We start from the raw sequence: 14,443 nt of genomic DNA on the forward strand, positions 1-14,443 counted from the left end.
CGATGAAAATAAGTAGCGAATGCATTCTTCTACAACTGATGAAGTAAAAGATTTTAGATTAAGACGAGGGGGAAATCACTCATTTTTATTGACGTGATTAACATGACGTGATTAACACAGGGCCTACTTTTCGGAAACTAATTTCTTGAATTTCTTGAAATTTCTCGAATTTTCTCGAATTTCTTAAAATTTCTCGAATTCGAGAAATTCGAGAAACTTCAAGAAACTCGAGAAATTAGTTTCTTGAAATTTCTTGAATTTCTCGAAGTTTCCCAAATTTCTTGAATTTTCTGGAATTTCTTGAAATTTCTCGAATTCGAGAAATTCAAGAAACTTTGAGAAATTCAAGAAATATTTCTCGAAATTTCTTGAATTTCTCGAAGTTTCTTGAATTTCTCAAAGTTTCTTGAATTTCTCGATTTTCTCTGAAAGTTTCTAAAAAGTAGGCCCTGGATTAACATGATGACGAATCAGTGATTAACCAGCATTTAACCGGGGGAATCGTCTCAAAACTACAATAAATCGTGAAATATGATGGTTAATCATGGTTAATCACTGATTAACTGTGCGTATTCACCAGAATCATGTTGGTGATTAACTGATTGACTGATTAACCATGTTAATCACAAAAGAGTGGCAATAGTGCACAAAATTGAAAGACGGCCACTGTAGCAAGCCAAACCAAAACTGCTACATTAGGATGCACTAGCAGCATATAAACTTCAATTTTCAAACATTCAGCGCGTATTTCAATTACATTATCTGATAAGCATTTGGATAGCGTGGAAGAAGCAATAAAAGGTAATCAGGATAACCGTTCTATTATCGTCGACGATAACACTCACTATGACATTAATCGGTCTAAATTAATTTTTCTGCTACTTTTTGCAATTAATGTGTTGTCGGAAAGATTCAGCAGTACACCTTCTGTGTTGGGAAAGTAATACCGGCTGAATTGTGATTTAAGAAACTTGTCACCTTGTAGTATATTACGTACCTGCTTGTAAATTTGTAGTTTGTAGTGGGGGTTGCGAACGCGCCGAGAGCGAATGAATATTCAAACAAACTAAAACAATACAATAATTTACAAGCATTTACGTAAGTTTACATGGTAGTGGGCGGTAAGTTCTTCTCAATAACACACTGATTCATTTTGAATATAAAATGAAATATTTGATTATCCTAAGGGTTTCAAACTATAATTACTCTCTGTACTAAAACTTTTAACTTCAAAGTGAGAATGGTGATCAACTGTGAACGTATTCATTTTCAATCCTATTCATTCGACATGTAATTTAATTTTGATCCAAGTTAAAGAAGTGTAGTTTTTGATGCTGAAACACTTCTTGTTGATACATACCTCGAATAGTGATATACGGATAAAAGTTTACGACTGTTGTAGATCTATAATTTTCACGAGTCTATTACTTCTTTTAATTAAAGTATCTTCAACAGATTGATAGAAAAATCTGTTACTTCATCAGTTTGAACATTATTCTTACTATATCTACGACCATACCACATCTGCCAAAGCTCATCGTTTATTTTAACAGATGATTGATTATTGCCCAGAGGATCCGAGTCAAATATCACATTATTGTCTTGGAAACACTATTCATACATCGGTGATCGCTGGATTCTTATTGATTTTCGGTTCATTCCAACTATATTTGTATCGGAAATATTCAACCCATCACCGATATGTTGATCGAATAGGAAAATCAAAATTGTTCAACCTACAAATTTGTCTAACAATACTAGTTCCAGCATTGGCGTTACTAAAGTTTATTATTCAAAGTAATAATGATGGAAAGGTCTACGGTTTTATGGTAATAAACTGTCCATATTAACGAAATTTCTTTTGGATATTTTCAAGGTTCGTATCTTTCTAGATAACCGCAGGTGTTTTAACATGTTTCGCTTATGTATTTTCTACATGCTTAATCTTAACTGAACGATATTACCGCTTACAATCAGTCACTACTAGAGGTCATGGCCCAGTTTTGTTAGTATTTTGGACGCTAGCGTTTATCGCGGAAAATTTATCCATTATCTACTTGCAACTGGCCGACATCGAAATTATATTTTTTGTTCTCCGATATGCATCTATACTGTTGATATTTATACTTGGGCTTAAAGCTCCTGGTATTGTAAGAGATAATGATGACCAAGATCGTTTACTTGATGGTGAAATTGAAAGCAGTGTTAGTGACCCAAACATAGATTTCGAATCAAATACACAATCAGAATCGCCTGAAAAATGCGAAATTCGAACTACAATCATTGTTCCATATCGGCTATCCACATTCATTAAAACAGACGAAATAATTGTTCTTAGTGAAGGTGTCATCGTCGAGAGAGGTCGACACGATGATTTGTTGATACTGAATGGTAATGGAAATTCTTCGGTCCTTTTTGATGAGCCTTATTCTATATAATTCACTTGTAGGAGTTTATGCAAACGTCTGGTTGAACCAATTGCAAAACTTATACTCAGAGCAAAATATAGACGATTATTTGACAATTAGAAATGAGGAAACTGAAGAGAAACTTCCTGTAGCACCAAAGTCTCCGTTAATTCCACCAGCGCTAGATCTGTCACTAATAGCACCAACTTTGCCTCCTCCACCAATTTCACCATCGCCATCGTTACTTTCTCCATCAACCTCTTCAGTGTTACCGCCACCAGTACTACCTCCACCAGTGCCACCTCCACAACCAGTTACAAAAAAGAATAATGTTCCAAAACCGGGTAATGCTTTGAAAAGTTTCAATTGGTCAAAGCTTTCAGATATGAAGATCAAGGGAACTATTTGGAGCGAATACACCAATTCAAAATTATATGCAAACGTACATCTACTGAAGTCAATCGACACAATATTTTCTGCTTATCAGAAAAATGGTATCGACGTAGGTCATTATCATATCCCATTGGATTGCTTTGTCAAAGATTTTGTTGCAGAATGATGGAAATACGGAGGTATTGGAAAAGAATCGACACAAAAATATTTCAGTAATTGATGGACGTCGAGCTCAAAATTGTACAATTTTCCTAAGACGACTGAAGCTGAACGATAAAGTAATTTCTCAGTACGTAGTCTAATTGTAGACGTCACTGAGACTCAGTATAAGATTTTCAATTTTTATTCCTTCTCGATATTCTACTTCAGGGCCATCCTTTCAATGGATTCAAACGACCAACTTGCTGCAGACGTGGTAGAGCAGCTACTCAAATTCACACCATCAGCTGAAGAGAAACTTCTTTTAGAAGAGCACTCCAAAAATATTGATTCATTGGTCACAGCCGATAGATTTCTGTACGAAATCTCGCAGTAAGTCAACTGTCTGCTACCCACAGTTCACGTTTGCAAAATAACGAAATTTGTTTTCAGGATTCCTGACTATGAGCAACGATTGCAGAGTCTATTGTACAAAAAGCAGTTTTCAGAAAACGTGAATTGCCTTTTCTCCCGAATAGCCAGTGTGACAGAAGCATCTCGACAAGTAAAACGTTCAAAGAAACTTAAAAAGTTATTGGAAATAGTTTTGGATTTAGGTAACACCATAGATTTTTCGGGTCGCTTGAAAGTCTCATTTTGAATTCACCGCAGGAAACTACATGAACTATGGTCCACGAGGTAACGCTTCCGGATTCCATTTAACATCGTTGAGCCGCTTAATCGATACAAAGTCCAGTTCAGTGAGGAGCCCGACTCTTCTTCACTTTCTAGTTCAATTAATCGAAAAGGAATTCGAGGAAATAATGGTTATCGCAGTAGAAATTTCAGGGGTCCGACTAGCAAGCAGGATTTCGCTTGTTGAATTAGATCACGATATGAAAATGTTAAGAACTAATTCGGCTAAGTTTTCCATCTTTACGACGAAAGAATTTTATGAACAATCGATGTTAACATTTGCGGAATTAGAAAATCAAGTGAAGGAAATGAAAATGATGTAAATCTCCATACGAGAGTGCATAGTACTTTCGAACATACTAAGACTCAATCTTTAAGGTTCGATCAAGCCGCTCGAAGATTTGGTGAGAACGGATCGCTTATGCAACCGGATGAATTCTTTGGAATGTTTAATGATTTCTTGACTGCATTTGAAGAAGCTAGACAGTTCAACGATAACTCAAAGAAAATTCAAGAAGATGGAGAAAAACGGGCCCAAAAGGAAACAGCAGTAAGTAGACCATTTTTAGTGCATTTTACATAATACATATGCGACAAATGATGAAACAGGAAACGAACTTTACCTCGAATTTAAGCCACGTTGAATCCGAAGCAACATCAGCACTCCCACAGCGTCCTATTTTCCTACTTTGTCCTACATTTTGAAAATTCGTCCTACTTGTCCTACTGTCCTGCGTAGGACATTCTTGCTAAACCATTCTCATACATTTCTATAAAAATAAAACTTTTATTCGGTTCTCACTGTAGTCTGCAGTCGAATTTAATGACTAAGGTACATGAAGAGTCAACTTGTACGTGAAAATCACAATCTCACAATCTGTTAAAAAGCTTATCTTAGAGTAGATCTGGTAGATTCGGATAAAGACGAGAATTACTCTTCTGTGACTTACATTTTCCTTCTCGTTCGTGGAATGAACAATTTTGCGACAATGTGTGAACTGATTCACAATGCAATGCATTGTATGAATGATTCGCAAAATTGTTCGACTTCCGTTAGTGATTCATTAGTGGTTGGACCAAGCCTAATCCGTCCTTAACTTCTTTATACTCAGTGAATAGTATAACCTGAAGTGAATCCCAGTGAGCTGGCGTTCCTCATCTTCATTCCACAGCTGAAATGCCTATTAAATGAAGCTAAAAAATCAAAATAAAATAGGAACAAACAGAGTTTAAACGTTAAGTGAATGAATTGAGAAAAAAGGCTGTTCCGATCTCGAGAACTAGCGGCGGTCCAAAAAACAGAGTGGACTGACTATCTTCAGTTGTTTCCGCTAGCCTCTTACACAAGACAGCAGTAAATCTTTCAATTGAACTAGCGTAGGAAAGTTCACAAAAGTGATACAAAAGTGAATATAAAACATAGTCACAGTCAACAAATGAATCTTGTTCAATGAAGTCATATTTGATTCATAGGACCACAACACTGGTCATTGGTGATTTCTTGTTATCATCATTCCAAAAGTCTTGAAATTGGTGCAAGGAACAAGAAAGGTAGAATGTCGTAGTTAGTTCGGGCACCGAAATACCAATATGAACTATGAAGAAGTCCTATCACTCTTCATGTGAAAATATTGTCCTACATGTCCTACCGAAGGACAGGAAATTTTTAGTGGGACCACTGCAACATCCATTTATAAACTTTTATAAAGATCCTAATTCAAAATAATGCCAATTACAGCTCAAGAAGAGTAGATCGTCTATGAGTGAAAAAAGCCTTCCAACAGCGGACACTAAAAATGCCAGTACAGTTGAAGAAACGACGAAATCAACGTTTCAAAAGACTAGACTGCGTGAAACAAGAGAAAGACAAAACAAACAACGACATAGTTTGAACAGTGAAAGTAGAGAGCGATCAAGTGCTACCGATGCCTTACCAGATCTCATGTAGCACAATGTATGTTAAAACTAATAAAAAGATTTTCAAGCCACTTAAGAATTCATCTGTGTCATGCGAGATTAGAAGTCGGTAAAGCGCGACGATACTTAACCTGTCCACATGACCAGTATTATTATTGGGTCTATTACTCCCATCGATCGAAATATTTTTAATCGGTTGATTTCAAATCTTGTACTTCAATTTTTTAACATGTTTTTTACTATATAATGGACCATATTACCCAGAGCTTGTCATTATTTTTGTCGTCGATATCGACAACAGATGAATGGCAGTATGTGATAGGTGAACTATCTTGTTGACTTGTTGTGATGAAACCGCTATTGAGTAAACCAAACTGGATTCGACAAAAGTTAAGCAGTTTGCGTGCAAAAGATATTGTGAATTTGAATATTGCGCGTCGTTCAAATTATACTTGATGAACTTCAAGTACGTTCTTTAATGAACTGTCAAGTTGACCTAGTTTTTTACTGTGACATTTTGACTGTCGCCATATTTACGATATTTACCAACAACACGGCATCTTGAAACTTTGTTTTTTGGTTCATGGATGATCGATCGATTCCAACGCTAGAATATCAGATAATAAAACCTCTTTATAATGACACGGCACGCTCGAAATTGCACAGCAGGAGCTGTCTACACCTACCATGAAAAGAAGAAAGATGCAGAAACATCTGGCTATGGTACAAATCATCGACGTATTGGCAAAGATTCAGTCAAGAGCTTCGATTGCTGCTCTCTGTCCCTTCAACCGTGTCTCAATCCGGTTATAACGTAAGTTCATCAAAAATTAATAATTTCAAGCCTTCCTGAATACTAGCGCTCATCACGGCCGTTTTCAATTATCTTCCAGCAAAGACGGCTATTTGTTTGACAAGGAATCCATTCTGCAGTACATCATCACAAAGAAAAATGAGTACAGCCGAAAATTGAAAGAATACGAAAGACAGAAGCGTATGGAGGATTCAGAAGTAGCTGATAATAATGCAGCTGAGGAGCAAAAGAAATTGCAAAGATTCATTAACACTGAACACAACATTGTCGGATCGCTATTGAGTAAGTATAATAGGGATGGACGACTTCTCGCCCTGCTCTGCTCTTTCGTACTACCTTGGTACTGATCGTTTAAATCTTGTGATAATCAGCGACGTTGATTGGTTAAATGTTTTCTAATATCTATTGCCATTTACTAGACCAACCCGGAACAAGTAGCAGTGTATCGGCTATATCTAACATGACAAATGGCAAAGAAAAAGAACTACCAAGCTTCTGGGTACCGAGCCAAACTCCTGCTGCCAAAATAAACAAATCCGAGAAACCCGATCCCACCATTCTCTGTCCAGTATCCGGTAAACCGTTGAAGGCTAAGGATCTCATCGACGTTAAATTTACTCGTAAGCTACGCCTACACTTACTAACAACCGTTGTGTGTTAAAATTTTTTAATTTTAGTGGTCAAAGATCCGGACGATAAAAAATCACTAATTGTCAAGGACAATCGTTACATGTGCGCAGTAACTCACGACATTCTGAGTAATTCCGTACCGTGTGTTGTTTTGAGACCCACGTAAGTGTTCAGATATGCGGATTGTCTGTTTGGATTCTTTTGACTTAAATTTGACTTCTTTTAGCGGCGATGTGGTTACACTTGAATGTTACGAGAAATTGATCAAGAAGGACATGCTCCACCCGTTAAACAATCAGAAATTGAAGGAAAAGGACATCATTTTCATGGAACGGGTAAGTTGAGATGAATTATCGGATGTGTTTTAACGGAAAAATGACAGCTTTGAACACCACTGAAACAGCTCCATATTGTGGTTACATGAACAAAGCTCTTATTTATGTTGTGGCAAGATTTTGCTGTCCAGGTTCATTCCGATTATTTCTTGAATTCAAATGAATGCTCAAACTCATGTCCTCCCCAATGAATTTAATTTCCGAGTGAAATACTTGAGTTGCTTCCCAATTCAAGTTTAAGAATCTGTGTCTCCCTCCGCATAAAAATTCTGTAAAACATGCACGAACTACAATTCAGAATCATACCATGGTAATGATTAGTATGTAAAAGGACTCATTACATGTTAATCATGCCAACTAAGTCTTCATACGAAAAATCAAATGCTTTGTACATTTAAGCGGCCGTGCTGACAATTGAAGTTTTTGACTGAGCCACTCAATGTTTTGATTAAACAAAACGTTGCACGTTTCTTAACAGTATGTAGATGTCCGTTGATATGTACATTGCATATCCAGATCGGATTATTTAAATAGATCACATCTTATCTGAAAATAGGACTGGAGCACAGAGCCTATATGCAATATCGTTTAAAGTTTGCTGTACATTATGTTGAACACGAAACATTTCATTTTATTTCAGGGTGGAACTGGTTACTCAACAACAAATGAATCGTTGGAGGGCAAAGAAAAGAGGCCAGCATTACAGGTGTAATTTTGATTTCGAATTTATTTACAAATAAAAATAATGTTTTTTGAATCATATTCGGCCTTGTTTCGTCTTTGATACATCTGTAGCAATGATTTAAAAAGAGTAGAGTCAAGACTCTGAAGTCAAAGTAAATCAAGTGGAAAGTGGGATTGAGTGTACAATTTTCTTCAAACGCCTCGTAGTGATCGGTAATTCCCGTGAAGTATCGCCAAAGTCAGATCGCCAAGAAAAAATTAAATCGCAAAGAAAAATCGCCAAAGTGTGAAGAAACGCCAATTATTTGACTTTTTTCTTTTTATCGTTTCTTCACACTTTGGCGAATTTTCTTGGAGTTTCTTCACACTTTGTCAATTTTTTTTGGCGATTTAAAAAATTCTCAAAAACTGACGAATCGCCAAAAAAAAGTCAAAGCGTGAAGAACCGCCAAGAAAAATCGTTAAAGTGTGAAGAAACGACAAAATGTGAAGAAACGCCAACATTTTCTTGTTTGGCGATTTGACTTTGGCGATACTTCACGGGAATTGATCGGTAAACATAACGTTTCCTTAGATTTGCTGCAGTCAGGCCATTCAAGGTGCGATTGAATGAATTTTAACTGAGCATTTCGATGCACTTTTGATGTTTTTGGATATTATTAGTCAGCTCGGAGCCCTGGACAAAATTTTTTTATTTTCATCCGTACCGTCGGTGACATTGGTGCATAGCCCATCCTGTCTACAGAGAGAGTGGTCTACTTGCACTTATGGTATCAAATTTTTGCACAATTGTTATTAGAATTTCAGGCACTATCGATTGAAACCACAACCAGTTATCCACCACTCTCTCTGTAGACAGGATAGGCTATGCACCAATGTCACTGACGGTACGGATGAAAATAAATTTTATGGAACCTTGTCCAGGGCTCCGAGCTGACTAATAATATCCAAAAACATCAAAAGTGCATCGAAATGCTCAGTTAAAATTCATTCAATCGCACCGTGGCATTGGAAGATAAACAAAAGTTTCTTCTTGTCATATTTCATATAAAATATCGGCCAATAAGGGCCCGAAATTGAGAGAGCGAGTTCTTCTTGTTCCATGAATGCGTCAGAATGCACTCAGACATATCTTGAAATGCTTTAGTAGAACTAGCCTAACTGACTTTATGACGTCCCTAACAGTAAATATAAGGCCTTGATTGATATACTCTAGAGGTGACACTCGTTGTTAATCGGAACCAAAAGTTACATGTGCAATGGGCACCCAGACAACTAATCAGGAAGAAGGTATTGCATCGTTGAAAATTTGAAATATGTGTTTATCGTGTGTATGTACATCGAAGGCAAATTAATCTGTCATCTGCAATGTTTTGGTAACGCTCATAACAATGCTACAACTACAATCGAGAAAAGTCTTAGAGGCCTCTTCCCGAAATTCAATGGATGGATAATTCTTCAGGTTTGAGAGGTTTACAGAATGACTTAACATCAAATTATATCTGCACAACTATACGTATACACACATAAATTTCTATAAAACGTTTTGTGTGATGGCTTATGTATAATATGAGTGAAGCGAGAAAATTCTTTTGATGCAGCGCGGTTGCGTTTCATTTAAGCTCTTAAAATAAATTAAAAAATTGTAACTAACAAGCATACCCACGGAATACTAAATAACAAAGATTTTCAAATATAAATTAAACGGAATGAGTGTCTAGGTATAATCTAGGTGTAAAGAAATTGTGGTAAAAGTAAGAAGAGTAAAGTAAGAAGCGCCGCTGGCAAAATTTTTGGGCCAACCACAAAGTTTCAGATGTTCTTGTGGGATCTGGTTCGTTAAAAAAGGCTTTAAGATGCGAGAGGCACTGAGATCGAAACGGCCTTGCTGTGCTTGATACTCCGTTGAATCAATTATGTTAGACTTCATAAAAATTTAAATCACAATTTATAATGAAAATGTGAGAGAGATTTTGAGAAGAACCAAATCAGCAGATTACCTTGTCGATAGTTTAGATTTAATCAGTTAGGGTGATCATTTCTGATCAATGCACACAGATCATGGGATCCTTTGTGCTACCCTGTCATCATGCAAATCTTGAAGCCCTTTTCAGGATCTCATCTCCTTCTCAACCTATTGCCTTACGCTCTACACGAATCACTCCAGGCGAGCAAACTGATCCCTATGATTAGGTACCAAAATGATAGCTAATCCTTAGGGCAGAAAGCAAAGAGTGACTGGCGTCAACCTCGTTTCATTAGACTGTAAATTCTAGAAAGCCACTGGGAGGACAGCTGTGTCTCACCCCTTAGACCTTACACTAATGACAGTGAGTAAGGCAACATTGTCGCCCGAATCACAGTCCTTGTCATTGGGATTGATAAAGCCTGTGATTTACATTCCGCTCGATATTGACCTGGTCCAGTCTCATATTTTATAAGACTAGCCCGTTCGAACGTAAACTTTCTCTGCAGTGGGCCAAGCGTCACTCAGCAGTCGATAGTTACTAAAAGACAGTTACTTCGACAGAAGAGTTACAACTCATGGAGATAAACTGTGGGAGTTAAAAGACACAACACATGTAATTGTGAAGATGTATTGCCACTGGCCACATGAGCGATTATGCTTAAAACGATGAGCGATGACCAAACTTGTTGCTCCGTCTTTTATAGATAATCAAATTATATTCAAATTTTTAACTCAACTGATAGGCACTTTTCGGTACCAATGTTAATTAGTGGGCACCGAATAGGTACCTGCAGAGTATTTGGACCGTAGAGTTTGTAATGCAATGAGTGTCTCAGGCCAACATATATTCATACATTCATACTGATCCCCGCTTCTTTTCCGTGGTCTACATCGTCCACATAGTCTATTCCTATTTTCCGGGTTGCAGTACTAAACTTAGTGCATTCAAAATATGAATCTGTCAGTACGTGTCATGTCACCAACCGCATAAAAATACCAAATAAAATAGTTTTGAACAGTTTTGTTTACTCATCAAAGTCCAATTTTGAAAAAAAACTCATTAGATCGTGTTGCGTTGATGTATCCAACGCAAAATGCTAAACAAACAAAATTTACTTTTTGCCAACGTTTAACTAAACAGAAAACACTGTGCGTTCGATCGGTTTGGACACATCTCCATTTTTTTGTCGTATATGATCGAACTGGTTTCCTAGAGTCTAGCTAAGTGTAGTCTGCCAACCTGTGTGATCTTGTGACCGTATAGAAAGATGGACGAAACGTTAGTCCTTATATTGTTGGTGTTTGTTATGTTGGTCGGTTCCTACTTGGCCGGAAGCATTCCACTAGTTGTATCTTTATCAGAGGTAACGCGGTTCAAAACACTTGCCATAAAAATTGTTTACGCATGTTGTTAACCGGACATAAATTATAATTTTAGGCAAAATTGAAAATCGTCACGGTTTTTGGAGCTGGTCTACTTGTTGGAACCGCATTGGCTGTAATCATTCCAGAAGGTATCAGAGCACTATATAGCGATGCTATTGAGAAAATGCATAGTCACAAAGTGACTGACAAAGTGACTGATGGTTCTGTAACACCAGAGTCTCATGTAGACGACGATGTGGAATTTTCATCCACCATTGGATTGTCATTGGTTTTAGGTGAGTTAATGTGATACAGTTTGTTTGCCCATATTGCTTACGGTTCTGAAAAATGTTTAAATTGTCACACATTGATAACTGTTGCTTAACGCACATTTTTATACTGGCAGTGGATGTGACTGTGACTCAGATAGCGCATGTTTATCAAATTTTTTGGTTTCTGTAGAACAGAACATATTTGTGACTTGTGATATAAAATGTGATATCTGCTAGACGCTAATTTTTTCGGAATTCGAAATTACTTGAAATTTACAATAGTTAACGAGGTCCGCTGCGCTGTTCAACAATTCTGATACACTCAATTCATGTTATGGTGACTCGTTTTAAGAGGCCAACTCCAATTTATTTATCAACATTGGTAGATGTTACCTATAGATTAGATTAACATTTCCTTTCTTGAACAAAAGAGAATCAATCAGGAAAGAAAAAGGTGCAAGTCCTTCCAGATCAATTCCTTTAATGGATCGACAACAAAGATAGACTGTCCTGTTATACAAGTTGTTTAATTAAAAACTAACCATTTTGTTCCATCCTGTACCAGACGTCGACGGGGAAACTGCACCGGAAAGTCGTGGTACAGGGCCCGGAAAAGTCATTAGCTCAGCCTATACAAAGTCACAAAGTCTTGCTACAACGTTTTCCTAAGTAGTTTTCCACCTCGCCAGACGCTGTGCTTTTGAATTTCCCTTTAGTCTAGCAATCAATTTGGAAATTTAATTTTGATGAATCTTTGAACTATAGGAAAGTGAACGAATATTTATCACTCTGAAGACGCAGATAATCTTTACTTTGATACGCAGTCTAGACTTTCTGTTGATTACAATATGACAATGTGTTCAAGTGTGTGTACGCTAACAGTTACTGATGTGAAAGATATCTTAATCGACACTTTGGACCGAAAAGTGTGAAGCTGATGCCCTAATGATCATTCATTTATCTTATGCGTTTGTTTCAGGATTCGTATTTATGATGCTAGTTGATCAAATTTCGACTCGCCGTAACGAAGGTTTAAATGCCAGTCAAGCAAACAGCACGGCTACAATCGGTCTTGTAGTTCATGCAGCCGCTGATGGGATTGCTTTAGGTGCAGCAGCTACAACGAGCCACCAAGACGTGGAAATGATAGTTTTCCTAGCTATAATGTTGCACAAAGCACCTGGTAGGAATTCCTAACAGAGTCAGAAAGATCAATTTGAACTAATTTCCAATTTTTCTGTGCAGCCGCTTTTGGGCTCGTCAGTTTTCTATTGCATGAAGGAATCGATCGTAAACGTATTCGCAAACACTTGGCAATATTTTCGGCATCGGCTCCACTACTCACACTGTTGACATTCTTCGGCATCGGTCAAGAGCAGAAAGAAACGTTGAATTCAGTCAATGCTACCGGTATTGCAATGCTGTTTTCGGCTGGAACATTTTTGTATGTTGCCACCGTTCATGTGTTGCCGGAATTGACGTCACACAGTCACCCGCCGGCCAACTACAGCCACTTGGAAAGTCAAGCGACTCCGAAAGGATACAGTGGACTTAGGAACGTTGAACTGTCTATACTGATAACGGGAGCATTGCTGCCGCTGCTGTTGACGATGGGACATCACCATTGATTTGGCATTGTGTCGCGGCTACTTTAAACCAGCAATAAAATGATAACCAGATAAAGTGAATATTGAAACTTTCTTATTGTTCAAATTTATGAATGTGAAAATATCTGTCGTCGGCTTTTGGTTTCGATTTTATTTTTGAGATTAAATTTCCATACGAAAAAGAGTGAAAAGTGAAGAAGTTATACTGAAGACGAAGGGTTTTTGTACACTAAAATGCAAAAGTAGACGAAAATTTATATACAAACTTTTATGTAATTTATTTACAATAATTATACACGTTCGTTTATTCAATCTAGTTTGTCTCAGTGTGTCCTGTCAAATGAATGGGAAGAGAGAAGTTTTACAAAGTTTTTTTTTCTAATCGACGCTATTCTAAGCAAGAAAATCGGTACACAGTTAAATAAACCGATTTTTGAATGAATTGTGCCAAATATCTAGGCAGGACAGGAGTCAAAACAGGAGCGATCAGATAAATGGAGTTTTCTAAACTCAGTTACGACGACTTTCAAATAAGTGATGAATTTTGTTTCAGCTGTTTTTCAGCCACTCGGCACTCATGCAAACAAATGTGCTTTTTTGTACGGGTTAAAACCGTTTAAAGGCGTAAAACCCATCGATATACCAAGGCCGTAGCCAGACTTCAAAATCCGAGTGCGCTAGGGGGGGCGCAAGGTCCAAAAAAATTATTTTGTATGGGAAAAATAAAAAAAAAATGAAAAAATGACTTCTCTAGGAGGGGCGCCGCCCCCCCTGCGCCCCATCTAGATACGGCCCTGCGATATACTGTAGATAATGAGACACGAAGAACGAAATTTCGGAAATATAGCACACATATAAGTGCAAAAAATACGAATCACAACACAAAACGAAGAGAAAAAGGAAATTGAGAAATGCAGAGTTTCAATTATTTTCAAATATTTGTATGACATTGTTTCGCGCGCTTTCTCAAAACGTAAGTTACGTTACACATACATCCATGCGATCTTTCCGCATAAAGTTGCTTTGACATTACTTATCTACCATATATTATATCGATGGTAAAACCATATTTGTTTGTATGAGTACATCCGATGAAAAGCAGCTGAAATGAAATACGTCCGAGTGGGAAACAACAGCAGCATGCGAATGTCATTGGCTCATATTTTTCCGTCGTTCGCTCCATTCATTTGCTCATATTTATCGTTCATTCGCTCA

General features: G+C 37.3%; 3 protein-coding genes across 3 annotated transcripts; all 3 read left to right on the top strand.

Moving 5' to 3' along the window:
• Positions 1–1,554: 1,554 nt before the first annotated feature.
• LOC119080415 (disheveled-associated activator of morphogenesis 1-like) lies at positions 1,555–5,615 on the top strand. The gene is made up of 9 exons (XM_037188756.1): positions 1,555–1,829; positions 1,893–2,391; positions 2,450–2,910; positions 2,963–3,090; positions 3,171–3,332; positions 3,393–3,556; positions 3,612–3,954; positions 4,014–4,185; positions 5,374–5,615. The coding sequence occupies exons 1-9, from the start codon at positions 1,827–1,829 to the stop codon at positions 5,581–5,583; spliced, it is 2,142 nt and encodes a 713-aa protein (XP_037044651.1). The 5' UTR covers positions 1,555–1,826; the 3' UTR covers positions 5,584–5,615.
• Positions 5,616–6,050: 435 nt separating this feature from the next.
• LOC119080503 (nitric oxide synthase-interacting protein homolog) lies at positions 6,051–8,170 on the top strand. The gene is made up of 6 exons (XM_037188903.1): positions 6,051–6,366; positions 6,446–6,648; positions 6,786–6,986; positions 7,044–7,158; positions 7,223–7,331; positions 7,972–8,170. The coding sequence occupies exons 1-6, from the start codon at positions 6,191–6,193 to the stop codon at positions 8,041–8,043; spliced, it is 876 nt and encodes a 291-aa protein (XP_037044798.1). The 5' UTR covers positions 6,051–6,190; the 3' UTR covers positions 8,044–8,170.
• Positions 8,171–10,925: 2,755 nt separating this feature from the next.
• LOC119080498 (zinc transporter ZIP9) lies at positions 10,926–13,540 on the top strand. Its single transcript, XM_037188897.1, has 4 exons — positions 10,926–11,348; positions 11,423–11,645; positions 12,601–12,804; positions 12,867–13,540. The coding sequence occupies exons 1-4, from the start codon at positions 11,253–11,255 to the stop codon at positions 13,247–13,249; spliced, it is 906 nt and encodes a 301-aa protein (XP_037044792.1). The 5' UTR covers positions 10,926–11,252; the 3' UTR covers positions 13,250–13,540.
• Positions 13,541–14,443: the final 903 nt, after the last annotated feature.

Source organism: Bradysia coprophila, unplaced genomic scaffold (genome assembly GCF_014529535.1).
Source record: "Bradysia coprophila strain Holo2 unplaced genomic scaffold, BU_Bcop_v1 contig_350, whole genome shotgun sequence".
Lineage (NCBI taxonomy): Eukaryota > Metazoa > Arthropoda > Insecta > Diptera > Sciaridae > Bradysia > Bradysia coprophila.

Bases quoted from the DNA above. Each gene is read 5' to 3' on its own strand.
- LOC119080503 (XM_037188903.1), top strand. From the start codon at position 6,191: ATGACACGGCACGCTCGAAATTGCACAGCAGGAGCTGTCTACACCTAC. The intron at 6,649-6,785 runs GTAAGTATAATA...GCCATTTACTAG, and splicing joins CATTGTCGGATCGCTATTGA to ACCAACCCGGAACAAGTAGC. The intron at 7,159-7,222 runs GTAAGTGTTCAG...GACTTCTTTTAG, and splicing joins TGTGTTGTTTTGAGACCCAC to CGGCGATGTGGTTACACTTG.
- LOC119080415 (XM_037188756.1), top strand. The intron at 2,392-2,449 runs GTAATGGAAATT...ATTCACTTGTAG, and splicing joins TGATTTGTTGATACTGAATG to GAGTTTATGCAAACGTCTGG. The intron at 3,955-4,013 runs GTAAATCTCCAT...TCAATCTTTAAG, and splicing joins GTGAAGGAAATGAAAATGAT to GTTCGATCAAGCCGCTCGAA.
- LOC119080498 (XM_037188897.1), top strand. From the start codon at position 11,253: ATGGACGAAACGTTAGTCCTTATATTGTTGGTGTTTGTTATGTTGGTC. The intron at 11,349-11,422 runs GTAACGCGGTTC...TTATAATTTTAG, and splicing joins TAGTTGTATCTTTATCAGAG to GCAAAATTGAAAATCGTCAC. The intron at 11,646-12,600 runs GTGAGTTAATGT...CGTTTGTTTCAG, and splicing joins TGGATTGTCATTGGTTTTAG to GATTCGTATTTATGATGCTA.